Source organism: Poromitra crassiceps (assembly GCF_964638095.1).
Source record: "Poromitra crassiceps genome assembly, chromosome: 28".
Classification (NCBI taxonomy): domain Eukaryota; kingdom Metazoa; phylum Chordata; class Actinopteri; order Beryciformes; family Melamphaidae; genus Poromitra; species Poromitra crassiceps.
Window position 1 is genome coordinate 2,898,131 of NC_139651.1, and position 27,916 is coordinate 2,926,046.

General features: G+C 44.2%; 1 protein-coding gene across 3 annotated transcripts in view; it reads left to right on the forward strand.

The window, feature by feature from the left end:
• Positions 1 to 10,174: 10,174 nt before the first annotated feature.
• Positions 10,175 to 27,916, forward strand: part of tpp2 (tripeptidyl peptidase 2) — a gene marked incomplete at its 5' end in the record, with an annotated part of 28,458 nt that continues 10,716 nt past the window's right edge. For all 3 annotated transcript variants that reach the window (XR_014553831.1, XM_083662352.1, XM_083662353.1), the window contains 22 exons: positions 10,175 to 10,339; positions 11,772 to 11,900; positions 12,175 to 12,270; positions 12,432 to 12,536; positions 13,516 to 13,640; positions 14,687 to 14,850; positions 15,529 to 15,683; positions 15,813 to 15,889; positions 16,512 to 16,639; positions 17,305 to 17,553; positions 17,684 to 17,799; positions 18,474 to 18,645; positions 18,785 to 18,942; positions 19,044 to 19,120; positions 20,295 to 20,401; positions 21,006 to 21,160; positions 22,049 to 22,165; positions 22,557 to 22,657; positions 22,835 to 22,931; positions 23,398 to 23,535; positions 24,300 to 24,544; positions 25,488 to 25,566. Coding sequence is in view for 2 of the 3 variants with exons in the window: in XM_083662352.1 (XP_083518478.1) it covers positions 10,175 to 10,339; positions 11,772 to 11,900; positions 12,175 to 12,270; positions 12,432 to 12,536; positions 13,516 to 13,640; positions 14,687 to 14,850; positions 15,529 to 15,683; positions 15,813 to 15,889; positions 16,512 to 16,639; positions 17,305 to 17,553; positions 17,684 to 17,799; positions 18,474 to 18,645; positions 18,785 to 18,942; positions 19,044 to 19,120; positions 20,295 to 20,401; positions 21,006 to 21,160; positions 22,049 to 22,165; positions 22,557 to 22,657; positions 22,835 to 22,931; positions 23,398 to 23,535; positions 24,300 to 24,544; positions 25,488 to 25,566 (2,955 nt within the window). The remainder of the gene's footprint in view (positions 10,340 to 11,771; positions 11,901 to 12,174; positions 12,271 to 12,431; positions 12,537 to 13,515; positions 13,641 to 14,686; positions 14,851 to 15,528; positions 15,684 to 15,812; positions 15,890 to 16,511; positions 16,640 to 17,304; positions 17,554 to 17,683; positions 17,800 to 18,473; positions 18,646 to 18,784; positions 18,943 to 19,043; positions 19,121 to 20,294; positions 20,402 to 21,005; positions 21,161 to 22,048; positions 22,166 to 22,556; positions 22,658 to 22,834; positions 22,932 to 23,397; positions 23,536 to 24,299; positions 24,545 to 25,487; positions 25,567 to 27,916) is intronic.

The following is a 27,916-nucleotide window of genomic DNA, read 5'->3' on the forward strand; positions in this document are numbered from 1 at the left end:
GCCAGTATCACCATCAGAAGTAACAACTCCACACGTCTCCACCAAGTAATGAAGGCTAGCATGCTGGTGGCTCCTCAGTCCTCTCCATCGCAACTGACTCCCACAACATCCACCCCTTCACACCAGCAAGGCAAAAGCAAGTAATGTTAGGGCCCTTTCACACCTAAAAGTCCGGACCAAGGTCCGAACCAAACTCATGTTGTTGTTACATTGTATACATTTGGTCCAGTAAGGTTCGCTTTCACACTGCAATGATCCCAGCGGACCAGCGGACTTTAACATGACAGACCTACGTCCTGTCGTCAACACCTGCGTGGGCTGCGTCTCCACTGATTGGCTTGTGGATGAGCGTGCGTCTGACGTCAGCGTCCCGGAACTGCTCCAAGGAATTCGCTCCTTGTTTACACCAGGTTTACACACCACAATGAATGAACAGATCCACTTTGTATTGTGTACACTTTGCTATCCAACAAAGTGTACACAATACAAAGTGGAACAAATCATAAAAAGGACATTTATCCTTCTCGTTGGACGACGCCCCTGCTCTTTCTAATGCCTGGCATCGCACACCTTGTTGTACTGCTGACGCAGCTTCTTCATCTTCAGGTGGCATTGTTCTCCCGTCCTCTCACCATCCCCCTCTCTCATCCTCTCCGAAACCACCTGGAAAGTCTCGCTATTCTTATGCGTTTTTTCCAGTTCACTTTTGATCGAGTCGTCCGACCACATTTCGATTAGAAATCTGGTCTCCTCCTCACCCCATGTGCTGCCGTGGCTCATCTTCGTTTTTCCCCGTGCACTTTGTTTTTCCCACCGTTTTCCTGTTCTGGCAACGTGACTAGTGACGAGTCAGCTGTAGCTTCCTGGAATTGGTCCGATAGTGCGAACCTTCCAATAAAATGCTTTCACACTGCACAGGAAGCGAACCTTGGTCCAGCTTGGTCCGGACCGACACCACCTCTTTTGGTCGCATCAAAGACTTTGGTCTTTGGTCCGCACCATGGTCCGTGGGAGGTTTCACACCTGTCATTTTGGTTCGGATCAAACTGGAAAGTCCGAAAGTCCGGACCAAACGAGGTAGGTGTGAAAGCGCCCTTAGTGTCTGCACTTTTCTGGAGAGGGAAACTAAATATTTGTAGCCCTGGGTGCTAACTTATGATAGCTTATGATGTTTTAGGTCGGGTTCAGCAACCCAGCACAGAGGACATACAAGTTGATTCAATCTGGAGCGGGTTGTATTTTGCACAATTTTCCCCAATCGCTGAATTAAAACCAAGTGGGGAAAAAAGAAAAACTATGCATTTCATTAACACTATACTGTCATTAATTCATTGAGTGCCAAGGACGAGTATGTTCGTCAATTGGTTTAGTAACGTAGAGTGCCAAGGACGAGTATGTTCGTCAATTGCGTTTTTTGACGGTGGGACGTGGATCAAAGCCAGATCCATCTCCTGTGAAAGTATGGTGGATGTTGAATGTGTAAAAGCTATTTTAGGGACCCATTAGGTGGCGACAGTGCTCTCCAGATTAGAGAAAGGCGAAGAAAAAAGAGAGAAGAAGTAATGGGGAAACGGAAATCGCATCGATATGCATGAAGCATAACGTTAGCTGTGCCTGTGAACAGCAGTCAATCTGCTGCCACAATTGAGCCCCTCCGTGTCCGCTGCGATAGCCCCTCCATATGATTTAGTTGCCGACACCAGCGTCTTTCTGAAAAGTTACATTATTCTCAGCTGGGAGCCGGCGACAGGCTGTGAAAAAGCGGGGTGCAGCGCACTTTTCAGTGCAGAGCAAACGCAGAGCAAACGCACTCGCAGCAGAGCCCCAGAGACACTCCCACGGAGGAGGAGGAGGAGGGGGGTGGGGCACGCAGGGCACTACAGCATACAACCATTGACAGTAAACACAGACCCAGGCAGCAGCAGGCTCGATGCACAGAGACAGGCAAACAAGCTAGAATAGGCTATCTGATGCCCACCAGCAGTAAATCAAGACCAGCAAGAAGGTGTAGGGTCTGCGCACGCAGGGGCCAGCGCTGCTGGTTGCAGCTAAAAAATATTATTTGGCCAAACAAAATTCCTTTGTTTTCACTCTTTTATTGAAGGAAATTATTTTTGAGGTGTCACTACATCAGAAAATATTAGCTTCAGAGTCAGTGATGTGCTTGAAATGCTTCCTTTCACAAAAGGCTGAATATCTCAGATTCTAAATTGAAACGTGTCTTTTTGCTCAAAACAACCTATCTTCTCCGGCTCATAACTAAAGAACGGAAAATGGTATCAATAAACTTTTTTTTGCAGATGATAGAAGAGAGTCTCATCGTTCTTTGTGCGTGTTCGGTGTTTACATAGTAATATCACACAATATTCTGTGGGCCTCGAGAAATCACTGAAAACGCTCGAAACTCTGGCACTGGGAGCGTCCGTTCTCCAAAAGTGGCTGGCACTCAATGAGTTAACACAAATACTCTGGGCTCTCCCTGTGCATAACAAATTCCCTGAGGGGCAATAAAAGGTTTCATTCATTCATTCATTCATACAAGGAAACTGTAAATCAATCGGCATCTAGCTTTGTTTAAACAAATATAGAACACAGTCAGATGACTTAGTTAGATGACAGTTAGATGACTTGGCAAACAGCGCTCCACGTTGTACATAGATGGTATATTCAAGGTGTCCATACTGCTGCACGGGAGATCTGGGTTTGCGTCCCAATCAGGGAGTCATTTTTTAAATGTATTAGCTGCAGCATAAATGGTTAAATCTGGACATACTGGGTCCATGCAACATCATATATGGTTCAAGGAAGTTTTCAGAAAGTCGTGTTAATATATAATAACGGTGAAATGGCGTCTAGAGGACTTTTCAAAAAACGTCCCTGCAACGTCCTCGGGGCGTTCTCTGAACATCCGCAAGAACGTCCTGGTAAACAGTATCAGTTGCAAGACAAATCATACCACATTTGTGTTGACTTTTGTATAACCTTTCCTCTGAAGACAGTAACAAGGTCATTTCTAACTAAGGTTAACTCAGAGTGACCCAGACAAATGTGCTCAGCAAGACTATATTGAAGTATTCCAAAAGTAATCCAAAGTATTCAGAATAGGTTACACATCTTGAGTATTTTAATGGAATACATTACAAATTACATTTTAGGGCATGTATTCAGTATTCTCTAGTCTAGTGGAATACATTAACTGAAAACGATCTCAAATCATAAATTATAAAGTGCAAAGTAAAATTGATTTAAAGTGACATATAAGGAAGGGGGAGGGTGGGGGTTCAGATAGTGTCCATGGGATAATGTCCATGTAAAAAGTCCTTTAAGTGATATATAATGGGGGTGGGGGTTTGGAGGGTCCGTGGGATAGTGTCCATGGGGGGACCCCCGTTGTTGCAGAGGGGGCATTGGGGGGGGAGTGACAGTCCTGATTTGTGGGGGCTTTCGGGCCTCATTGAAGAGACGGATGGATGGCAGTTGGGTAGAAGCTGTTCCTGTGACGGGAGGTTCTGGTACTGCCAGACATCAGTCTTCTGCCATGGGGTAGGTAGGGTCTTGAAGACTTTTGGGTGGGGTCGGCCATCATTTTCTGAGACCGCTTTAGCATCCTGGCAGTGTGTAGGTCCTGAAGGGATGGCAGGCTGCACCCGACCACCTTTCCAGCACGGCGGATGATGCGCTGCAGTCTGGAGATGTCCTTGTGTGCAAGCAGCAGCATACCAGACAGTGATGTAGGAGAGGGAATTAATAGCAACTTCACATTTCTCTAAGTACGCTACAGTTATCATAATGTTTGATCCTATCATGCTGTGCCAGGTGTTACAATCCACTACCATACAGTATAACCACTTCTGCCAACACGAGACATGGTGGTGGTGGTGTCACAAGTTGAAATAAGTGCATGCCCTATTATACATCTGTTTGAAAGAGCAACAGCATTGTTGCTGACACTTCTCCTGCTTCTCCTCTTCAATATTCTTTTTTGGCATGAATCACCTCTCATACCCAGAGCCCACACTGTCAGGGTGCCAGTCATGCGGAGGATGGCCTGCACTCTGTTTTCAGTGATATGAACTGAACTGGCAAGAACTAGCCTATCATGTAGAATGATGATTGAAAACATAATTATAGCCACATTTGGTCACATTTGATTGGTGACCTCCCCTCATTTGATTGGTCACTCTTGAGGGAACCCCTCTGTGGGCCCCACATTCAGGCCGCATCATGTGACCTGAATCGCCTGGATCTCTGCCCCTGATTGTAGCCTATCAAATAGTCTGCAGATGTCAAAAGCAGCAAAACAGCCTAGTACCCAAATAACTACTTTGTGCCATTCGATCCCAGGATGATCCACTGCTTGTATATGATGCACTGTCAAGGTGGGATCGTTTTATTGAAAAATATGATCGTCTGATTACGTATGAAATGATTAGAAAAAGGTCCGGGGGCCACTCTGCACCCTGTCGCAGGCCGCATCTGGCCCCCCGGGCCGCAAGTTGAGTATCACTGGAGTAGAGCTTATAGCTCCTAACCTCCCCTGATCTCCTATCCACGCTATTGCTATAGTCTCCCCATAGACTAACCCATCATAATGAGATTTGAAAGTTCCCTGGTGAGAGACGTTTGGATTTGAAATCAAACAGCAACATGTACATTTAGGTTGTTCATGCACAAATAATAATAAAAGAACCACTGTCATTATTTACTTTACTTCATGCATTTAATTTATGGAGAAGCTCCAGCTCTACCACCTTCACCAGAGTCCAACTCTGTGGCAGAGACCCTGGGCAAAGTTCTCTTGTCTATCATAGACGAGACCCACCACGACACACCACCATATCCACCGTCCGTCTGTCTGTCCGTCTGTCCGTCTGTCCGTCTGTCCGTCTGTCCGTCCGTCCGTCCGTCCGTCTGTCTGTCTCTCTCTCTATAGTTCCATGGTGTTAGCGCAATCTGCATATTAAGAGATGCTCATCAAATAGCCACACCAAACCACATTCATCACAGTAACAGGGAACCTGAGAGACCTACAAAATACACAACACACACATCATTCACACCACAAACGTCACCACTGACATTATTTACTCTTTTGTTAGTAGCAGCTTTAAAAGAGCATTTGGTTGGACATCAGGTGTGTTTCTAAATAAAAATCCAGTCAGGGCGATGTCATGTATAACGTCATTTCCATCCATAAATAGACACGAGGAATATTATCTCAAGTGAGGCCATAAAAACAAAACTGGGCAGTACACGTCAGTGCCTTTCATATTTCTCATTCATGATCTTTATGATGCGCAGTAAATTAAAATGACCCCAACTAGAAGGCACACGAACTGTGCAAACCTCTGCCAACAACTGAGCAATAGACCCTTTTCACGGGGGCCATTTTGTGTCGAAAATGCAGGGTAAACACACGTACAAGCAAAACATTAATAATCCCAATCACGGAAGTTTGAATCCCCTCATTAGTGTTTTGCTTGCACCTGTGTTTACCCTGCCTTTTTGACACAAAATGGCCCCGGTGAAAAGGGTCTATTCTTCAACTTGCTGTTACACCCAAAAGCATCACTCCTACCACACACACATGTCTACATACCTTCATTTCTTGACCATGCAAACGTACCCCTAGGATTTGACACTAAAGCCTTTATCTATTTTGCTTTCATAGTTACGGCTAAAAGAAAAACGATAATCATCTAATAGAGGGAAATCTATTAAAAAATCAAATCAACTGTTCCTTGGCACAAGGCCTTACTGTTCACCAATTCTCATGGAAATTAGTTCCTAGTTTCTAAGAATCCTGCTGACAGACAAACAGGGGGGCAAAAACACAACCTCCTTGGCAGAGGTATTTACGGTAAGCATTTCAGACAGAAGTGCTCTGTCACATAGCGAGACACCAGTATAGCCTGGAAAGAATAAGTGGCCCTTATTTCCCCATTGACACCGGTCTTGGGCCAAATCTGACAGATGGAAGAATGGACAACGAGCAGCCCTTGGTGTGACGGTAGGGATAGCGTGTCTGGACACAGCATTTCAAATCCATTCAGGTCAAAAAAGGCACAAGGTTGACCATCATCACCATCAACTCCAGGCTTCAGCCTATTGGTCCAGCTCTCTGAGATCACCCTGGCTTGTATGAGCACATTCCTCAAAATAGCCCTGACTCTGGTCTGGGAACACACGGCAGAGCCCAGCTGGCCGAGCCAAGCCCCAGCCCCGGCAGTGATGTGGGACTTTGAGAGGAACAGTTGGACCGTTCCTCGAGCAGGAACGTTAGTCAGCCGCAGCACTTCCGTTCGTCGAGGCCTTGGGATTAGCCACGACTCGTTTAGAACAGCTCTAAATCTAATTAGACGCCGTGTCTCATCTCTCCCGTCAGTTCGTTACACCCTGAACCACTGAAATAGGAGCCTCCACACACTGTAGCTCATATCCCTATGTGAGAATACATGCATAGCAGCCACACAGCATATACAGCACAGCTTCTGTGCCTCCCATTAGAATATGTATTTACATAGATAACGCCTGTGGTATTACCCCATGTCATGTGATATTAACTCACACATAACCGAGAAGACCGCTTTATTTTGAAAAATAACTGATAGCCAAGAAGAGGCAGCGATACCGTAAACTCCTTACATTTGCCACATCCTGTCGCAGTTCAGTTGACTTTTTGTGGTGTGTGTGTGTGTGTGTGTGTGTGTGTGTGTGTGTGTGTGTGTGTGTGTGTGCGTGTGCGTGCGTGCGTGTGTGTGTGTGTGTGGCAACACTGGTGAGTGTGGCTCCTACTCTATTTAGCTTGGCAAGTAAATTGAGAACATTGCTCTTTACAGTAAGTGCCTGACTCTGTGTGCACCGGAGTGCTACCAGTCAAAACATCAAAACACCTATATGCACTGCTGCACCTATGCATCAAGAGTTTAAGGAACAAAGGCGCTAAAAATGACAGTTGGTATCTGCATGCAAAAAAGGGCGGAGGTATAATTCTTGCCGTTTTATGCACAGCAGCACACAGGGAAATAATGCTTTAAAGACGCTCATGACATGCATTTATTTCAGTTTAGCAATGGTGGTGGCTACGCCCTGTGGTAAACCACAACCCTGCGTGTGTGTGTGTTCGTGTGTGTGTGTGTGTGTGTGTGTGTGTGTGTGCGTGTGTGTGTGTGTGTGTGTGTGTGTGCGTGCATATTTACAGTAAGACTGAGAAAGAGAGATCTTTAGCTTGGAGGCCTTAATTTGTCTCAGATAAACAAGGAACAAGGATGCTCAAATATCATAATGTGTGTGTGTGTTTGTGTGTGTTTGTGTGTGTGCATGTGTGGTGACAATTCTGAGCCATTGACAGAAAGAGGAAGAGAGGACAGATGTTGTTAAGCAGATTAGTGAAAGGATGCCAACAAACAGAGTGGGGAGTGAGCGCATAGGCACACTAAAAATAACATACTTATAACTAACCCGATGTGGCTTGTTGTTCTATAGTACAAGCACTTACAGAGACATAGCCTACGGTGTGTGTGTGTGTGTGTGTGTGTGTGTGTGTGTGTGTGTGTGTGTGTGTGTGTGTGTGAGTGTGCGTGAAGAGAGAGAGAGAGAGAGAGAGAGAGAGAGAGAGAGACAGAGAATGTTGAGTTCAACAGATGGAGATTGACATGTGCAAAGTTAATCCGTGTATTATGGAAAAGACAAATAACCATCTCTATGAATAGAGCATGAATCAAACCTCAATATAATGCATGTGATTTGGTGGAAAAACAGAACGTCCATATATACACGACACATAAGTCTGATTGCATGCGTCTGAGTGGGTACTCGTTACAAATCCAATCCAATACAAAGAAATAGGCTACTGCTGAAAATATTTATAATCTACACTTTAATCAGATTTATTTTGTATGACTATTTCTGTTTTTCCACCCTCTTCCAGCTTAAAGCTTGCATCTGTTAAGGACAAAATCATCATAGCAATTGAAATACTGTAATGTTGTACCAGCGCTGTTAGTAAGAAAAACTATAGAGAGGCAAAGTCAACGTCACTTCCTGCTTCAGCACTGTACCAGAGATTTTCTTCTGCCATTTATTTTCCCATAGACATTTCGTAAAATGCTTATAAAAATAGTTTTACTTGTTCAAACCAAACAGTTCAGCTATATTTAGAATCGGGAGAGACCATAGAACATTTCACTCTGTCCAAAACAAAAAACAACAACATAGTTAAAATATTTTCTTTAACCCACTTTTTTTTAAACGTTTTGGTCTGAGTGAAATGTTATGCGATCTCTCCTGTTTCTAAATATATCTGAACCGTTTGGTTTGAACAATTAAAACTATTTTTATACGCATTTTACGGAATGTCTATGGGAAAATAAATGGCGGATGAAAATCTCTGGTACAGTGCTGAAGCAGGAAGTGACGTTCCACTTTGGCTCCCTATTGAGCCCTCCCTCCATCTGTCTCCTTCCTCTGATGAAGGAAGAGGAGAAAGAAGAAAAGACTGACAGGACTTTAAACAAACAGAAAGCCTGTCGTCTTGCTTCAGGCACTCTTACACAGAGCCAGGAGTCATGTTAAAATGACTTTCATATCATTTTTAGGGCATATCAAAGTGTTAAAAGTAAGCAAAAATCAAGAACGCCGACCAGTTACTCACAGGACTTGACTTGTGTATTTTATGTGGGCTCCTAATGTTGTGGAAATAAGTGGTGACAGAAACAACTTGTGATCTTGAGCGTGCAAACAGAGTGATTTATGATCTTGAGTGTGCAAACAGAGTGATTTATGGTTCAAATAATGACAGGAGGGAAGTAAACAGGGAACAGGTACAGCAGGGTTTCACCTACCTGTATATACATTTAGTAGTGACGGCCCCCCCCCGCTGCTTCAAAATAATGTGAATTGTCGTGAAAAATGTCATGAAGTCAGGGCAGCTACGTTAAAGAATTTAAAATGTAAGATAGCTTTGATTTGTTTGACTTTTATTGGTCACAGCATAATTCCATTTGTGTTATTTTATCGTTTTGATGTCTTTACTAATATTCTAAATCAGGGATGGGCAACTTTGATGATAGAGATCGAGGGCCACACAAAAAATCCTCGCCAGGGCCAGATTGTGACCGTGCACTTCTACCAGTAGCCTACTGTAACACCATCACTCCCAATTATAGCTACTCATTTGATGAAAAGGACTGGTAATCAAAGTTTATTATACCAACATTTATATTTTTCATATTCAAATTTAGTAATTCTTCCATTCAGATGACACCAGAAACCTAACCTAACCACCAACTTTTTTTTCTTTTTTCTTTAAAAAAAATAATTAAATGACCCAGGGGCCACACTGAGTGAGGTCAGGGGCCGCAAGCGGCCCATGGGCCGCCAGTTGCCCACCCCTGTTCTAAATGGTAAAAAAAATTAAGAAAGTTTTGGTGTGTCAAACCTTTTGACTGGTAGTGTGTCTTAAGATGGATATATGCAAAATGTTCTAGGAGAGTATAACTGAAAAAAAAAATCAGGGGACCTGGCCAAGAAAAGCAGCACAAAGTTACAGACGCTACAAACAAACATTACATTAAATAGCATTTATAGATAAATAAATGGTGTAAAGCACATACTGTTATAGAAAAGTAGCCTAAATCTTTGCAATTCTCCGTCGGCCAGCGTAGTACACGTGGCCGACCCAGGTACAACGAAACCCTTCTCCCCGCTGCTAAAATAAACCCTAGAGGAAACACTGGGTACAAGATTTTTTTTTAATCAACTCTAATCAAATGTAAGAGACACACCCAACATTTGTCAGATTGTTGATGGGTAGGCTACAAAAGAACAAGCACAAAATGATGAAAATTATGGTTTCACTTATTATCAGTTGGCCCCTTGCCTTGGCCTTTTTACAGGCACAATAATGTATTTGGTGGAATTGAACAAGCAATCAAAGTTTATGGGTGTTTTTGTTTTTACTGAAGCTATTATCAATGAGTTTTATCCAGTTTATCACAGTATAACTAACGGTATTATAGCACCACCTAGCGTGTGCTCTTTAGAATGACAGACTGACAGACAGACCCATTGATACTGCCCCTTTAAGGTTCTCCTCCCCGTCTCTCTCACCGTGTTGTTGCTCTCTCTCTCTTCCCCATTTCGCTGCTTTGTTTTCATTGTCACTCTTTTGATCATGGCTGCTCATTCCACCGAGGAACCGTTCCCGTTCCACGGGCTGCTTCCCAAAAAAGAAACCGGCGCCGCATCTTTCCTCACCAGGTTCCCCGAGTACGATGGACGAGGTGTGCTCATCGCGATCCTCGACACCGGTGTGGATCCAGGGGCCCCGGGCATGCAGGTAATCTTAACCGGCTGCGTAGCTAGCTACCGTTAGCAGCTAATGTTAGCTCATTTGAGCTAGCTAATTTACAGGCCCAACTCATTCAGAGATTGCAGCACACTGACAGCATAGGCTAATGTAGCACAATTCCTTAACTAGCTAACGTTAGACACACAACACAGCTGCATCGCTCGTAATGACAGTCTGACCGTGGACAGCGTGTATTTTCTCTTGCTGTCAAATCTGGTTTTGGCTAACGCAGCTGCTTATGAAGCATTCTAGACTAGCGTTAGCTAACAGTTAGTTAGGTTGATGTAACGTTACATGTTAGCCAGTTAGCCTAGCAGTGATATCAGCAAATGCTATCTGACTTAGCCATAGACCGTAAATGTAGAAATTAGCCAGCTAAACTGTTAACTGATACCAGGCTAGTGACAGTTTAGCTGGCTGTTGCTAACGTTTAATTCGAATAACTGACAGGTTAGCTGGCTAATTCAGATAGCAGATATGTACCATGTCATCGGGTTAAAGGGACACTCCACCGAAAAACAACGCTGATTTATTTTGCACAATCTCACACATTATGTGAAAACTAACCCGTTTGGCAGGCAGTCGTTTAGTTGGACAGTTATTATTATTATTTTTTTTTTAAGTTTGACAGTTATTCAGAGTTAAGTTGTGGACCAGTGACAGTGAGTGATGTCATTAATGCACAAATGACATCACTGGTCCACAACTTAAGTCAAGTAAAGTCAACTCTCAAGTTAACTGTCAAACTAAATGAATGACTGCAAAGCTTGTTTAAAATCAACGATGTGTTCCTTAAGTAAGTTATGATTTGTGCCGAGCAAACTGCTCATTGTTGCCACAAGGTAAACCGTAGATAATGTTAAAAATAATTTAATTTATTGATTTGTAAGGTTACTCTGGAGTTAGCCCAGTTCTGTCTCCCAAGCTGCCCCCTTGCTTGCGTGACGTCAGAGTAACCTTAGGAATTGGCAGTGTAAGATAGCTGTACAAGTTAGCTAACTGGAAGTTTCTTTATTTGTTTATTATAAGGATCCCCTTTAGCTGATGCCTAGACGACAGCTAGTCTTCCTGGGGTCCAAGACCACAGTAGTACACATTACATGTCAGACAAGAAATTAAATTACATACAAAGAAAGAAAAACAAAATAAAACAAATAAGAATAATAGAAAATGAATAAAAAACAAATTAACATAAAAAAGTCACACTGGGGATCGTATCAAGTTAGTTTGACAGTGCCTAAAAGTTAACTAGGCTTCCCTCTTTTACATTTGTTTATGTGGGATGGCTGAACTAACCAAACCTCTCCAGATTGAGGGGACAGTGGGAGACTGGCAATTGACGTTCTCCTCCAGAAGGATGGCTACTTCAGCATTCTTGATAGATGGTAGTTTGCTTTCTTCTCTTCTCCCATCCCTAAAGGTCACAACTGAGGGGAAGCCAAAGATCATCGACATCATCGATACAACGGGCAGCGGTGACGTGAACATGGCCACGGTGGTGGAGCCCAAAGATGGGACGGTCGCCGGCCTGTCTGGCAGAACACTTAAGGTCTTTTGCTATACTACTGAGTCAGGAACATTGATTTGATCTTGACATATGATTTACTGTGTGTCAATAAATGTTCCATAACTATTTGTCCCGTGAGCCAAATCAAGTCTTAAATGCTTCAGATGCCAACATGAGTATTTTCCTCTGGGGTGATGATAGTGTGATGATTCCTGCTTTCATTGATTGATTCTATGTTGACCTTTTTATCTCACAATAGAGTGTGTTTCTTCTTCTTTATCTTTGTATCTTTCTCTCTCTCGCTCCCTTCCTCCAGATCCCTCCTGCCTGGGTCAATCCATCAGGGAAGTTTCGCATTGGAGTTAAAAATGGCTATGAGTTCTTCCCTAAGGCTCTGAAAGAGAGAATACAGGTAGAAAGACACTTCGTTAAGACTTAACACAGATTCATGAAAATCAAGTTACATGAAAAACAGAAAAAGGAATGTACATTGTTAATATTCATTTCATAAATGGGAGATCAATTCTATAGACTACAATCATTTTTGCTAAAAGTTCTGCTTTTGTCTTTTAGAAAGAGCGTAAGGAGAAAATGTGGGACCCTCCACACAGGGCGGCTCTCGCTGAGGTCAGTCGCAGGACAGAAGAGTTTGACCTCGCTCACCCCTCGCCTTCACAGGTCAGAAACACAAACTTAACTTCTCTGTGTACTCATCAGTAACTTAACTTCTCTGTGTACTCATCAGTAACTTAACTTCTCTGTGTACTCATCAGTAACTTAACTTCTCTGTGTACTTATCAGTAACTTAACTTCTCTGTGTACTCATCAGTAACTTAACTTCTCTGTGTACTCATCAGTAACTTAACTTCTCTGTGTACTTATCAGTAACTTAACCTTTCTGTGTACTCATCAGAAACACAAACTTAACTTCTCTGTGTACTCATCAGTAACTTAACTTCTCTGTGTACTCATCAGTAACTTAACTTCTCTGTGTACTCATCAGTAACTTAACTTCTCTGTGTACTCATCAGTAACTTAACTTCTCTGTGTACTCATCAGTAACTTAACTTCTCTGTGTACTCATCAGTAACTTAATTTCTCTGTGTACTCATCAGAAACACAAACTTAACTTCTCTGTGTACTCATCAGTAACTTAACTTCTCTGTGTACTCATCAGTAACTTAACTTCTCTGTGTACTCATCAGTAACTTAACTTCTCTGTGTACTCATCAGTAACTTAATTTCTCTGTGTACTCATCAGAAACACAAACTTAACTTCTCTGTGTACTCATCAGTAACTTAACTTCTCTGTGTACTCATCAGTAACTTAACTTCTCTGTGTACTCATCAGTAACTTAACTTCTCTGTGTACTCATCAGTAACTTAACTTCTCTGTGTACTCATCAGAAACACAAACTTAATTTCTCTGTGTACTCATCAGAAACACAAACTTAACTTCTCTGTGTACTCATCAGTAACTTAACTTCTCTGTGAACTCATCAGAAACACAAACTTAACTTCTCTGTGTACTTATCAGTAACTTAACTTCTCTGTGTACTCATCTGTACTCTGTGTACTCATGTACTTGTCGGTAATTGCATAATAATTACTAGCCGCTGTACTGTGTCCTAATCTGTCTCCTCTCTGCCATCTCCAGACAGAGAAGCTGCAGAAGGAAGAGCTGCAGAGTCAGGCAGAGCTGCTTGCATTTCTAGAGAAGAAGTACAGTGATCCGGGTCCTGTATACGACTGTGTGCTTTGGCAGGACGGCATCACATGGAGGTCAGCACATCGGGACGGGCCCCCTTAGTTTCCTCCTGCACTTTCCCCTGCCCAGTTTCTCCCCTGGGCTGGGAAAATTCTGCTGCCCTCGGGTTTATGGATACATTTCAAAACCAAATGCATAACCTCAAAACAGTATGATGGTCAACCTAAAACCAACCATTTTAACCATTTTAGGTTTTACATTTTTTACCAAATTTTCGTAGTACCTGAAAAGTAGACAACAAGGGATTGTACTGTACACTGTATTCATGCTTGGCTTTTAGGGTCTTTCTCTTCGCCATGTGTCTTCTTTCAGTAGTAGTTCTTACGAGGAGTAGATGTATCCTTCACATTGTCCAATGTCCACTGTTGTGTAGGGGTGGGAATCACCAGATGCCCACGATACGATACTAAAACGATACTTGAGTCACGATACGATAGTATTGCGATATCGCCGATATTGCGATATATTGAATATTGCGATATATTGAATATTGCGATATTTCGATATATATATTGCGATTTCTTACTTTTTTAACTGCAAATGATGTCGCCAAAGGGAAACTTTGTCAACATCTGGTTTATATAAGAACAATCTTCCAGTCTGTACATCTGACTTCAACCATTTTATTGCAGCAACATTGTCAAGTAGACAGACCGACAACTTTCATAAAGTCATGTCATAGTTGCATGCACCTGACAAACTGAACTGTTTGTTACAGTCTACTTACAGTCCACCTTAACTGGATGTGTGTGTGGACTACTGTACTTAGGTAGTTTTTGAACAATGCAACTTCACTTCACTTGCACAAAACATCTTGTGCAGCCCATTCAGTAACTGGGGAATTTGTAAATTACTGTTATGACAAAACTGTTACTGTTAAAACAAAATGAAAATATGCTACCGTTTGTTTACTGCTGGCCTTGGAACGAAAGTCTATAGCAGCCCGGTGGCATGGCAAAATGTCGCGATACTATGGTGTATCGATTTTTTCCCCCACCCCTACTGTTGTGTCTAATGTCCATTGCTGTGTCCAATGTCCACTGCTGTGTGTCCTCTAAAGGGCTGTCGTGGATACATCGGAGAGCGGGGAGCTGTCCCAGTGCACCGTGCTGAGCTCCTACAGAGAGACTCAGGAGTACGCCTCGCTGGGGAACGCCGAGATGCTCAACTACTCTGTCAATGTTTACGACGAGGGAAACACACTCTGCATCGTCACCAGTGGAGGTGAGCAAAAGCGAAGAACGAATCTCGGTGTTTGAGCTATTCTGTCAAGTCCTTTGTTCGATTCATTCAACAGATATTGGGTCTAATAGTGTTAGGGCAGAGATGAAAGCCGGTAATATGAGACTGCATAAGGCGACATTCAGACCAAAAGCATTTTTCGAGCTGCCAACGTCTTTCTGCAATTCATTCTCTATGTAAGGACGCGCTAGACGTGCTCCTCTTTCAAGGAACGCACCTGGCGTTTAAACGCTGGGTGGCATCTCGTCTTTTTGGAGGAGCGCTGTGGGCGTTTTAAAGCTGAAAAAGTTGAGCATTTGGCGGAAAAGCGCACTGCTCGTCTTTTTACTCGTACATTTTCTCCTCCCAGAGGGATCCTCAACCTCGCTGCTGCCAGAATTGGCAATAATCTGGCTTTCATGTTGACAGTGAACAACATCAAACAGACAAAACCAGCTGGCTACCGTCTGTGTGGTCATTGTGTGCTCAACTCTAGTGCGTGCGACTGCATGGGGAAAATAAAACGAAGCGCAAAAAAAACGCTCCGTGCGCTGTGTTTTGTGCACAATGGAAGCGCTCTCAACATGATTTTCATAGCGTTCTGACTGAAAAAAACGCTTTTGGTGTGAATGTCCCGTAGAATATCCACTGTGTAACGGGCACGTGTTTTTTTTTTTGAAGGGGCTCATGGGACACATGTGGCAAGTATTGCAGCAGGTTACTTCCCAGAAGAGCCCGAGCGCAATGGCGTCGCTCCCGGTGCCCAAATCCTGGCTCTGAAGATCGGAGACACCCGGCTCAGCACCATGGAGACGGGCACAGGGCTGATCCGTGCGGTACGCTGCTGCCCACAAGCTCTCCAGCAAAATTCAGATCAACTGTCAACATTCGCCTCTTTTTTCCCCAGATTATTAATCTGTTTTATGCATTGATGCTTTCTTTCTTTGTCGGTCCGTCTCTCAAAGATGATTGAAGTGATCAACTACAAGTGTGACCTGGTCAACTACAGCTATGGAGAAGCCACCCACTGGCCCAATTCAGGGTAGGTGTTGTGTTTGTGGTGGCGACGTGGGTGTGATTGTCTATGTATATATGTATATAAATAAATATATATATATATTACACACATTTTTTGCAATGATCCCTCAAATATTGTATAATATGTTGTTTATGTTTATAGTTTTTCTTTGTTGTAAATGTCTTTGTTTATCTTGTGTTTTACGTATCCACTGCAGTAGATGATGGGAGTGGAACTCTGTACAAGCCCTTTGGGCTTCGTTCCCTCCTTGCACTGTTTTTCTTTTTAAATTGTGCTAAATAAATCAAATCAAATCAATATCGAACACAAAGATATGTAATGTCAGCAGGATATTTTACAGTTTAACAATAAACTTTTTTAGTGAAACAGTAAGCTTCACAGGGAATTTAATAATGATAAATAACTAGGAATACAAAAACACAAATATAACTTGAGTTAAGAAAAAGGATCAATTACGCACATAACACTACACATAACACTATATACACTATAACTTAAAAAAATAAAAATAAACGAATATCGGCAAACATAATCGGCCGATACCGATACATCGGTGGAGTTCTAGTTTATTTTGTGTTGCACGTCCTTACTCGTATCTGTCAATCTGCCCCGCCTTCTCTTCCAGGAGGATTTGCGAGGTGATCACAGAGGCCGTGCAGAAGCACAACGTCATGTTTGTGTCGAGCGCCGGCAACAACGGCCCCTGCCTCTCCACAGTGGGCTGCCCCGGGGGGACCACCAGCAGTGTGATCGGTACCAGTACACACACACTGATGATGAGAACACACACTTGTTTATCCACACCTGCCTGGCTTAATTGGAGACATGTGATCTGCTTTGGGGATTGGTTAACCTCTCCGATTATAAGTAACGCTACGTGATGCCTTCAGGCAGGAAGTGTATTTTTAGTCCCGCCCTCCTGTGAGGCCATTTACACCTGGCGTTAACATGCATTTTCTGCAATCTGATTGCAATCAGATGGGTGTCCTCTCAATCCGCATACAGTTGCTGTATCCAGATTGAGAGGACACATTGCATTTACACTTGTGTTCAATGTGTACACAATATGCACCCCTGACCACCTCCGGAGGTGGTTTGGACGATCAGATTGCAATCCTTCTTCAATGCGTTTTGGGGGTGTTTACACCTGTACTTTCAAGTGATAAAACACAATCGGATTGCAATCTGATCACAGAAAACGCATGTTACCGAACGCCAGGTGTAAATGGCCTCTCTCTCTCTGTTGGTCAAGACGGATAATCTATCATATCCTCCTATTATTACAAAACGTTGCATGTTGTAGCTTTAATCGACACCAGAGGGAGGAATATAGGTTTACATGACGGCACGTTCAATGAAAACCCAAGTGTTGTTGTTTTTAACGCTCTTAACGCTCTTACACTCTTCTCTCTCCACAGGCGTCGGGGCTTACGTGACACCAGACATGATGGTGGCGGAGTATTCCCTGAGGGAGAAGCTGCCTCCCAACCAGTACACCTGGTCGTCCCGAGGCCCCAGCACAGACGGGGCCCTGGGCGTCAGCATCAGCGCCCCCGGAGGCGCCATCGCGTCGGTGCCCAACTGGACCCTCCGTGGCACCCAGCTGATGAACGGCACGTCGATGTCGTCCCCCAACGCCTGTGGAGGCATCGCACTCATCCTCTCAGGTGTGTGAGTGGCTCTGGGGCCTGATGTTAGGTGGGATTGCACATTGCATTAGGTGCATGCCAGTGCAAATGCAAGACTGTGTGTGTGACTGATACATGCCTGGGTGGTGTTTGTGTGTGCTCGATGAAGGGCTGAAGCAGAGCGGCATCAACCCCTCTGTTCCTGCGGTGAGGAGAGCGCTGGAGAACACTGCCTTGAAGGTGGATGACATTGAGGTGTTTGCACAGGGCCATGGAATTATCCAGGTATCTGCACTTATATTCTTTTCATTCTCGTATCATTTTATAGACCTTATTCGCTAACCCTGGACGGCACCATATTGTTGACATACCGTCCTGCGCGCACACAGCTCTGCAGCTGACAACTAGTAACGGCCTTATTGTCGTTTCTGTTCCATTACAAAATAGCGATGGTAATGACAGCAATAAAAAAAAAACACAGTTGTTGTTTGTATGCTGCCGTTAATGCCTGTAATAAATAAACAAAAGAATGAGGTGAACAGACTTTGCTGTGAGGAGCTGTCAGAAAGTTTCACCTGTCTCAACTAACTATCCACACATCTCCTGTGCTGCTGACGTATCCTCAGTCTCGCTCCCTTCACGTCTGTGGACGGTAGAGATAGAAACAAACCACGGGGACTTTATTGCCGTCATTACTACAGCCGGTCACCATCCGAACACAACAGGAATGATACAGGTAACGCTAACAGCGGCTAGCTTCCTATAAACGCTGCGCCACATAGGCTGTCACTTGAGAGCTGCAGCGCTATGTCGACAATATGGCGGCGGTGGGCGTGCCCGTACGTGAGTGACGTCAATCAAATAAGGTCTATAGTCGCTGTGTTCTTTTTGCAAGTAGTTCCTGTCTTGTCTCTCTGTATATCATCTACTCACCACCTTCCTTCCTTCCTTGGCGTCAGGTTGACAGGGCGCTAGACTACCTCACACAGCATGCCTCGTTACCCACAAGCCACCTGGGCTTCTGCGTAACGGTGGGAGCGCAGAGAGGCATCTACCTCAGGGACCCTGCCCACGTTCTGGCCCCCTCAGATCACGGAGTAGGAATCGAACCCGTCTTCCCGGAGAACACCGGTACCGTGTGTTTCCTCGTTATTCTGTAGTAACTTTCCAGCAATCGCTTTTCAGTGTGGACTCGTTTTTTACCCACGTCTGTCCTTCTTCCACTATCTGTCTTCTTGAAACCGGTGTGTGTCTTCCGTGTCCATTATAGACAACTCTGAGCGAATCTCCCTTCAGCTACACTTGGCCCTCACGTGCACCGCCCCCTGGGTCCAGTGCCCCTCCCACCTGGAGCTGATGAACCAGTGTCGTCACGTTAACGTCCGCATCGACCCCGTGGGGCTGAGAGAGGGACTGCACTACACCGAGGTAGGCAGGCTAATTCGAGGGGTCGGAGGGAAAAGCGTGAGTTCTGGTTTCCCGTCTAATAATGATGTTGACTTGACTCACTGTGAGCTTTTTGTTTTTAGGTGTGTGGCTACGATACTGCGGCACCCACCTCCGGTCCCTTATTCAGAGTCCCAATCACCGTCATTATCCCCACCAAGTGAGTACACACATTATATCACCAGTTGTTTTTCTATCCCTCTCAGAGGTGTGTGTGTGTGTGTGTGTGTGTGTGTGTGTGTGTGTGTGTGTGTGCGCGCCCGTGTGTGTGTTAGAGCCATTTTGGGTATTGTGTCCATTGATATGTGTGTTTGTACAGTATATGCAGTGTAGGGCTGCTCAATCGGATTTTAATCTCAATTACAATTTTGGATTCCCACAATTATGAAAACAAGATACCGGTAATCGAGATAAAACAATTATTATTATTTTTATATATGAATATTTTAGTTAGCCTATTTATTTATCTAAAAATAATAATACTTTAATTGTTTTCCTTGTTTTTCCCTTAAATTATATTTAAAGTTCAAAGACATCCAGTATTAAAAAGACACATTTTGCAAATGCATGATTTTGCCAACGTCAACGAGTAATCACGTTAAATAATCGTGATCTCAATATCAGTCCAAAATAATCGTGATTATGATTTTTGCCATATTCGAGCAGCCCTAATGCAGTGTGTGGCATTTGTTGTAATTCCCCTGTTTGACCAGTAGTGTTAGGTTTGTTTGTGGAGCATAGGGTCTATAATGTGAAGTCAGGGGAAAGTGGCCAGCCTACACGTATTCACCTTATGTTCCAACACAGGGGTCAGCCAGTTACTTCCTGTTGTGTTGACACTTCCTGTGACAGTACAGTACTAGTGTGAGCAGGTAAAAACAGACGGTGTTTTGATACAGGAAGTCATAACACAACTGGGTCAAGTGGGCGGGGCTACATAAGGTGAATAGGTGAGGCGATGATCAGCTTGAGGTTGGTTGGTAGGAAGCAAACCGTTTTTGACCGTCCTCACATTGTTTTTGTGTGTAGCTGCACATTGAGTCATTGCTTGTTTCATGCCAGTTATTGATTATGTAAATGCATGTGGATCACTGTCTACAGGCCTGTGGTGTAAATAAACACACTTGGAGTGTTGGAGTATGAATATACAGATGTTTGAGCTGTGGATTATTCACATGACCAGCTGCAGTTGCTCAACTACGTTAAGCAAGTGCCGGTACCAGCCAGCCCCTCAGTGGCTTGTAGGTTTTCATGCTTTGTATTTTGGCAAAGTCAAGTCACTACAGTGTCTGACTCTGACAGCTCTTTCTCTCTCTCTCTCCCCCCCCCGGTAGAGTACCAGAGAATCGTAACCAGGAGGTGTGTTTCACAGACGTCCACTTCAGACCAGGGCAGATCAGACGCCACTTCATCACTGTTCCTCAGGGAGCCTCCTGGGCAGGTGGGTGGGTGTGGTGGGGTCGGGTGGATGTGTGGGTGTGTGAGTGGGTGGGTGGGTGTGGTGGGGTGGGTGTGTGTGTGGTCGGGTGGATTTTGTTAGGATTTTGGGCTAGGTAGACAACAGTACCTAATGGTACCATTAGAGTTTTTGGTTTTAATGTTGATTTAAAGTGTCATAAGATATTGAATTTTCATCTCATTCTAATCGGTTTTATAGTAGTCTGGGTGTGTTTTTAATGAAGAAATCAGTTGAGCATGTTGTGATTTGTATCTAGAAAATCAATGGCATATAACAAATTTACAAAAATAACTTACTGTCTCAGTGAAATGTGTCCATTCCACAAATAACTGAATTAAATAAATAAATAAATAAACGTGTATAATTGGAAACATTAGTATCAAAATATTTCCTGTGTCACCTACATTGTGTATAATTGTGTGTGAGTGTGTGTGTGTGTTTTTATCTGTAACTTTTCTTTCTCCGCCTCTCATTGTCTTCCACTCCACTTCCTGGTCGTACTGTCCGTCGTGCTGCCCCTCCCCCCCCACGCACTCATCCTCCGCTGTTCACCCCTCCTCCTTTCTCTTTGTCATCGTTGCTGCAGAGATCACGTTGACCTCTCACTCGGGCGACGTGTCGTCCAAGTTTGTCCTGCACGCGGTGCACCTGGTCAAGCAGAGAGCCTACAGAGCCAACGAATTCTACAAGTTCTCGTCGCTACTGGAAAGGGGCTCCCTAACCGAGGCCTTCCCCGTGCTGGTACGTACGGAGATCTCATTCCTTTGACCGGGGCCACATAGTTGGCTAAAAAAAAGACGAGTTTCCCCATCTGTAGTCCCTGGCCAGATATCGCTCACTGGCTACTAGCTAGAAGCCATACATTGCTATATGCATGCAGATGTTGCTAGTTTCCAAGGGCCCTACCGCCGCAAAAGTACTGCCACAGTGGTCGCGTTAATGGTTGTATTTCTTTTCTTGTTTGTTCGCACCAGTAAGTCCAACGAGATGCCACTCGAAAGCAGAGAATACTTCATATAGGAACCCCCTTCACCAAAACATGCAATATCCTGGTTGCTAATGTGGTTCCTCCTCTGGTCGTTAAGGGCGCCTGTTCGGAGGGAGGGGAACTGGTTGGAATAGCGTGATCCTCCCACGTGCTATGTCCTACCGGTGAAGCTTCCCGCTGTCAGGTGAAAAGAAGCGGCTGGCTGACTGCCCATGTCTCGGAGGAAGCGTGGAGCCAGTTTCGGCTCTCCCCAGATCGGCAGAGGGTGGAGCAGCAACCAGGATAAATAAATTAAATTAGCACTAATGGGGGATAAAAATAGAATTTAAAGAAGAATAGAAAGAATACTCTACGACTAAAGCTCGCTGAACTAGCAGCCAAAGAAAAACACTTAGACTTACTGTACTACCACAGCGTCAATAGATGCTTTTCGCGGGGGCCATTTTGTGTCAAAAAGGCAGAATAAACACAGGTGCGAGCAAAACACTAATGAGGGTTTCCACATTCCCAATCATGGAAGTTTGAAACCCTCATTAGTGTTTTGCTTTCACCTGTGTTTACTGGGAAACGGGCAGCCACGTATACTGTACATATACAATTTCTATTCGATCCTATGTTGTGTGTGTTCTCTCTCCTCGCAGTCCGGTCGGGTCGTAGAGCTGTGCATCGCGCGCTGGTGGGCGAGCCTGGGTGACGTCACGGTCGACTACAACATCTCCTTCCATGGACTCACCACTTCTCCTTCTCCCCTGCACATAGTACGTAGAACACACACACACACACACACACACACACACACACACACACACACACACACACAGTCTCTCTCTCTCACACAGGGTTAGGGTTAGGGTAGGGTAGCTAACCCTAACCCGGCACTGCCGGTGAGAAGGCCAGGGCATTTATTCCACAACACAGAAGATAGATATGCATATTATTAAGTTTCTTAAAGAAATTGGGGTAGATACAAGAATTTAAGAGAGAGTTGTTTTGTTTTGTTTTGAATCCCCTGTTCCACAATCCAGTCCAGTTGGTGGTGGTAATGCACCTTTAAGTTGGTTTGCCAACCGCCATAAAACACTAAAGAAGAAGAAGATAGTCCTCTGTCCGCTCGTAACCCGGGATTGTCTCTCTCTCTCTCTCTCCCAGCATGCATCAGAGGGAGTGACACATTTTGAAGTGTCGTCGCCTCTGAGGTACGAGGATGTCTCCCCTGCTATCACCCTCAAGTCCTGGGTTCAACCTCTCAGGTTAGTTATATTTATTGACACAAAAGGTTCAACGTTCAAAAAAGTCATATGAATATGATCAACCCACAAGTAAAAAATAATAATACATGCAATACATGAACACTCAAATACATAAACAGACAATGTATTGTTTCTTCTCACTGCAACAGTACTTCCTTGCTTACTTCCTTGCTGTAGGCCCTTAAGTTCGAAGATAAAAGCCTTGGGATTGAGAGATGTTCTTCCAAACAACAGACAAGTCTACGAGATCGTCCTCACCTACAGCTTTCACCAGGTACTTGTAACAGTCACACATGCCTAGATCCACCTGTTTTGGGAAAATTATTTGGTTGCAATAACATGTTGGTCCACTGTGTGGCGCTCCTTGTTTTTGTATTGGCTTTACGTTACTCTCCTTCTCAGTCTGCCTCCATGCAAGACGCAAGGCAGACTCTTCTCTGTACAGTAACAACTTGGTGTGTGTGAACTACTCTGTATTGAGCATCTACATGTGTGTAGAGACGTAGCGCCGTAGAGACCAGGCATTATATGGTCTAGAACCAGCAGTGAATAAACAGTCTGTGTGAAATCCCACAACTGCCGTGGCTTTGATTGAGTCTGTCATGTTAGCTGGCTATCCAGGAGGCTAACGGAAGCTACACAACACCACCAAACCTGTTACATACTGCAGCACAACATATAGGAAGAAACCCACATTTGTGTGAGTGTGTGTGTGTAATCTCCTTTTGCTCTGTCCTCAGCCCAAGAGTGGAGAGGTGACCCCTAGCTGTCCCATGCTGTGTGAGCTGCTGTACGAGTCTGAGTTTGACAGTCAACTTTGGATGCTGTTTGACCAGAATAAGAGACAACTGGGATCAGGGGATGCCTACCCACACCAGGTACACACTATGACTGCACCAGGTACACACTATGACTGCACCAGGTACACACTATGACTGCACCAGGTACACACTATGACTGCACCAGGTACACACTATGACTGCACCAGGTACACACTATGACTGCACCAGGTACACACTATGACTGCACCAGGTACACACTATGACTGCACCAGGTACACACTATGACTGCACCAGGTACACACTATGACTGCACCAGGTTCACAACTAACACCAGGTTCACACTGTGACTGCACCAGGTTCACACTATGACTGCACCAGGTTCACGACTAACATGAATATGAGTTGGAGTGTGTGTTCACTAGGGATGTCACAATATATCGTCCCACAATATATCGCGATATCAAAACGTGACAATATGTATCGTTGAGATGAAATCTCATATCGCGAGAAAAAGAAGCTGAACATGGTGGCACTGATCTGCATCTGATTGCATGCTCGCTCTCCTTTTCATTGCTTTGTTTGAACAGACGAGGGAAGTTACAGACACGGAGGATGAAAATGGTGAAATGACTCAAATTAGCGTGGAGAATGCCCCCTCAACTTACAAATTGATTGCAAAAAAATATTGTTAAAATATCGTATCGTTATCGTGAACCCAATATCGTGTATCGTATCGTATCGTGAACTGAGTGTATCGTGACACCCCTAGTGTTCACCTTTCCAAATGTGTCATTTTCTTTCTCAGAAAAGTTTGAGCTCAAAAGTGTGCATATCATCACCGAACACCTTTCCTTCCCCAGTATTCTGTGAAGCTGGAGAAGGGAGACTACACAGTTCGCCTGCAGGTGCGTCACGAGCAGTCCAGCGAGCTGGAGCGCCTGAAGGACCTGCCGTTCGTGGTCTCCCACCGCCTGTCCACCACGCTGAGTCTGGACGTCTACGAGACGCACCGTGCCGCCCTCATGGCCAAGAAGAAGGCCAACTCCCTCACGCTGACGCCGGGCGCCACGCAGCCCTTCTACATCACGCCACTGCCAGACGACAAGTGAGTACAGTTTGGCAGAGCAAAGTTTTCCTGTCTAATGTCAACACACTACGCAAAGAAAGCCACGATTTGGCAGAGAGGCTGGTTAGTTTGGATGAGAATCAGTCAACTGGTTTTGATGATAATTCGAGGTTGTATCGTTGGTTGATGCCTGCTCATAGCCCAACAGTTGTATCCAAGGGCTTACAACAATATAGGGCTGTGCAATAAAATCGATATCAATATATCGCGATACTTTTTTCCGCAATACTGTATCGATATTTCAGAAAAATATCATGATATATCGCCTTATTGATTTTTTGCACAGCCGTGTGTTCAGTGACAGAATAAGAATACTTTTGATTTCAGTGCGTTCAGTAACACACTCAACACTCAGTAGTTTTGACTCCATTTGTCCACTAAGTTATCAATATAAAGTGATGTACATATTATTACACTACCTGGGTGGTACACAGCAAATTAAATTTTCTGTATCGCAATGTATCGTGATACAATCGTATCGTGACCCATGTATCGTGATACGTATCGTATCGTGAGGTCCTTGCCAATACCCAGCCCTACAACAATATGAAACTTGTTTTAATTTATATTCAACTCCAACCCCAACAAATCAGAGGGATCGCTCAGCCGTCGGTCATGTCAGTTTTTCAAAAAAGGACGGGCAGTTTTCAGGCTTTCGAATCCGCCCGCTCCACAGTGACAACTTGAAAATAAAACAGAATATGTCTGCCAACGGTTCCACACAGTTCTTAAGTATGCAGCCTCCAATGTCGTCAGGGCCAGGACCTTTACGCCCCGGAAAAGTTTCATGGATGCTGCTCTGCCCAGTGGCATCATCATCATCATCATCATCATCATCAACCTTTATTTTCCCAGACCAGTTAGTGAAGAACACATTTACAAGAACGACGTGTGTGTTCATCTCGGTTTGTCTCTTCCGCAGGATCCCTAAGGGGACCAGTCCGGGGTGCTATCTCTCAGGCTGCCTCGTCGCCCCCAAGAGCGAGTATGGCAAGAAAGCAGTGAGTGGTCCTATTTGCTCATTTGTTCATCTCCATCCTACAGAGCAGTGGACTTCAGTCCTGCTCCTGGAGGAGACCCAGGGGCCTGTTGGTTTCCAGGCTCTATTTGACACCTGGGTCGCCAGGTGAATGCAGTTAACTGCCCGGTAGGATGGAAAACCAGCAGTACTCTGAGTCCCCCAGGAGCAGGATTAAAGACCACTGATCCAAAGGCTTTTGGTTGGTTTCCATTCTTAAGATTCTGCCATGTTTCTTCCATCGCCCTCAGACTTGAGCTGAACTGTCTTGGTGTTGCTTAATATATCTTTGTTGCTTTCCATGTGGGTCATGAGTGCTTTTCTAAATGCTTCTCACCGAGTTTGCGTTTGTCAATGGTTCCACATTCAGTCCCAAAAACAGAATCAGAGGTTTGTCATTCCATCAGCTATGTCGGCTCTCATCACATTAGAATCTGAATTATATTTATGAAATCATGAAATGATTGACTTAGATCATAAATGTATATTTTCACTGACTCTTTGATCAATCAATCAATTATCTGCCTCTGGAATGTGTACTCACCACTGCCATTCAGGGCAGGCCCTACTGGTAATTGAAAATAGGGAAAAATACTTATTGGAAATGATGAACACCAGGGTCTAGAGATGGTGCCGCTGTAGTTTGTGTTAAAATATAATCTTCAGACAGAAGTGAATCACAGCAAAGGTAGGAAATGGGTGACTGACATCATTATGAAATATTGCTTTAAAAAGTGCTCCAAATAGACTAGGAGACTAGGACAGTAGTAGGAGTGTCCAGACTCTGGACACTCCTACTACTCTCATCAAAACGTCCACTTTCCAGATGTGCATCACAATGGCAAGTGTTTTAATTTGCTTTCCTTCACTATCTTGGATAGGATTGTACCAGTGCCGTTCCATCGCATCTAAATATTTGTGTGCTTGGTTGAGCTTGCCTGATTCGGAAGATCCAATACAGTGGACTTGAAGTTATAACAGTTGCTTTTCAGCACTCCATAATTTTTTTTACATTAACACGTTCACTGCCAACGACGTATTACTCCGTCAAAAAAAATCCAACGGTTGACTGCCAGTGACGTATTACTCCGTCAAAAAAATGAATTTTTTTTTTGACCGTGGGATGTGCATCTAACCCTTTTACATCTCTTATATAATTATTGGAGCCACCGAACGTTTACAACCCATTCCACCGACCCACTAAGTGGCGACAGTGCTTTCCTGACTTGAGGAAGGCAAGCAAAAAGCAGTGTGAGGAAGCCATTCTCATCAAAATGGATTGGCGAAAACGCTTTCGTTTTCGCGCTGATTGCTGGCGGTGCGGGATTGCAAATTTGCATAATAGATTACGGGTGGAACACACTTTGAAACACGCAGCATAAATATGACCAGAATCGCAAAAGCTTCATCAAAGCCCCCAACCAAAACTCCAAGAAACGAGCGAGTCCATCCAGACTTCCTCAAAGAGCGGCCGCGCAGACAGGCACAGCAGCAGCAAAGCAGTGAGACTGGTGACGCGAGGTTACAGCAGCAACAGAAACGAGCTTGTGACACGGCCGCTGCAGCCAAGAAGACACACACGGAGGGAGGAGTTGGAAGCAGAGGGGGGTTTCCTGCTGTTATGGAGGAAATTACTGTTCAAAACTATTGTTTAGATGTCTGACGTCTTACTGATGCCAAAAATGAATGGTTAAAGTGACTGTTCTATCGAATTTCACAAAAAGCCGTTTATCTCAGAATAATTTTTCTGACGCTGAAACCATGCTGTATTCAACTGCTAATGCTTACATAACTACTAACTCTACAAACTAACTCTTTTAGACAGAGAAAGCACACATTCTATTAGTTCTTTTGAGATATTGTGTGTTCACAAAATCTTAGCAGAAAAGAATCCTCGGGTCTTGAAAGATGAGCCAGAATCCTCAAAAAAACCCTCTGGCAGAACCTACCTACAGTAAAAAAAAAAACGGCTGGCAGTGAATGTGTTAATATAATTTCCACTTCTGTCAACATTGCATTTGATCATCCACAAGGGCTAAAGGCCTGTATACAATTTGAGCCTCGTACACACACAAATATTGAACCGTCTCCATAAGCCAAAGCTTCACTCGGGGGTCATGTTTAGTTTTTTTGCTACTGATCCATTTCCTGTGATGGGACCTCTCTGAGTAGAGGTGCAGTGCTTAACCCTTGTGGCAGAGGGAGGGGGGGCGGAGTTGGTAAAATTGGTCACATGTCAACACAAGATGGGAGGGGCTATTGTCAGATGCACACAGGGTAAATGTTCGTCATCCAGTTTGCCACTAACAAGGATTACACCACTGTTTACCACT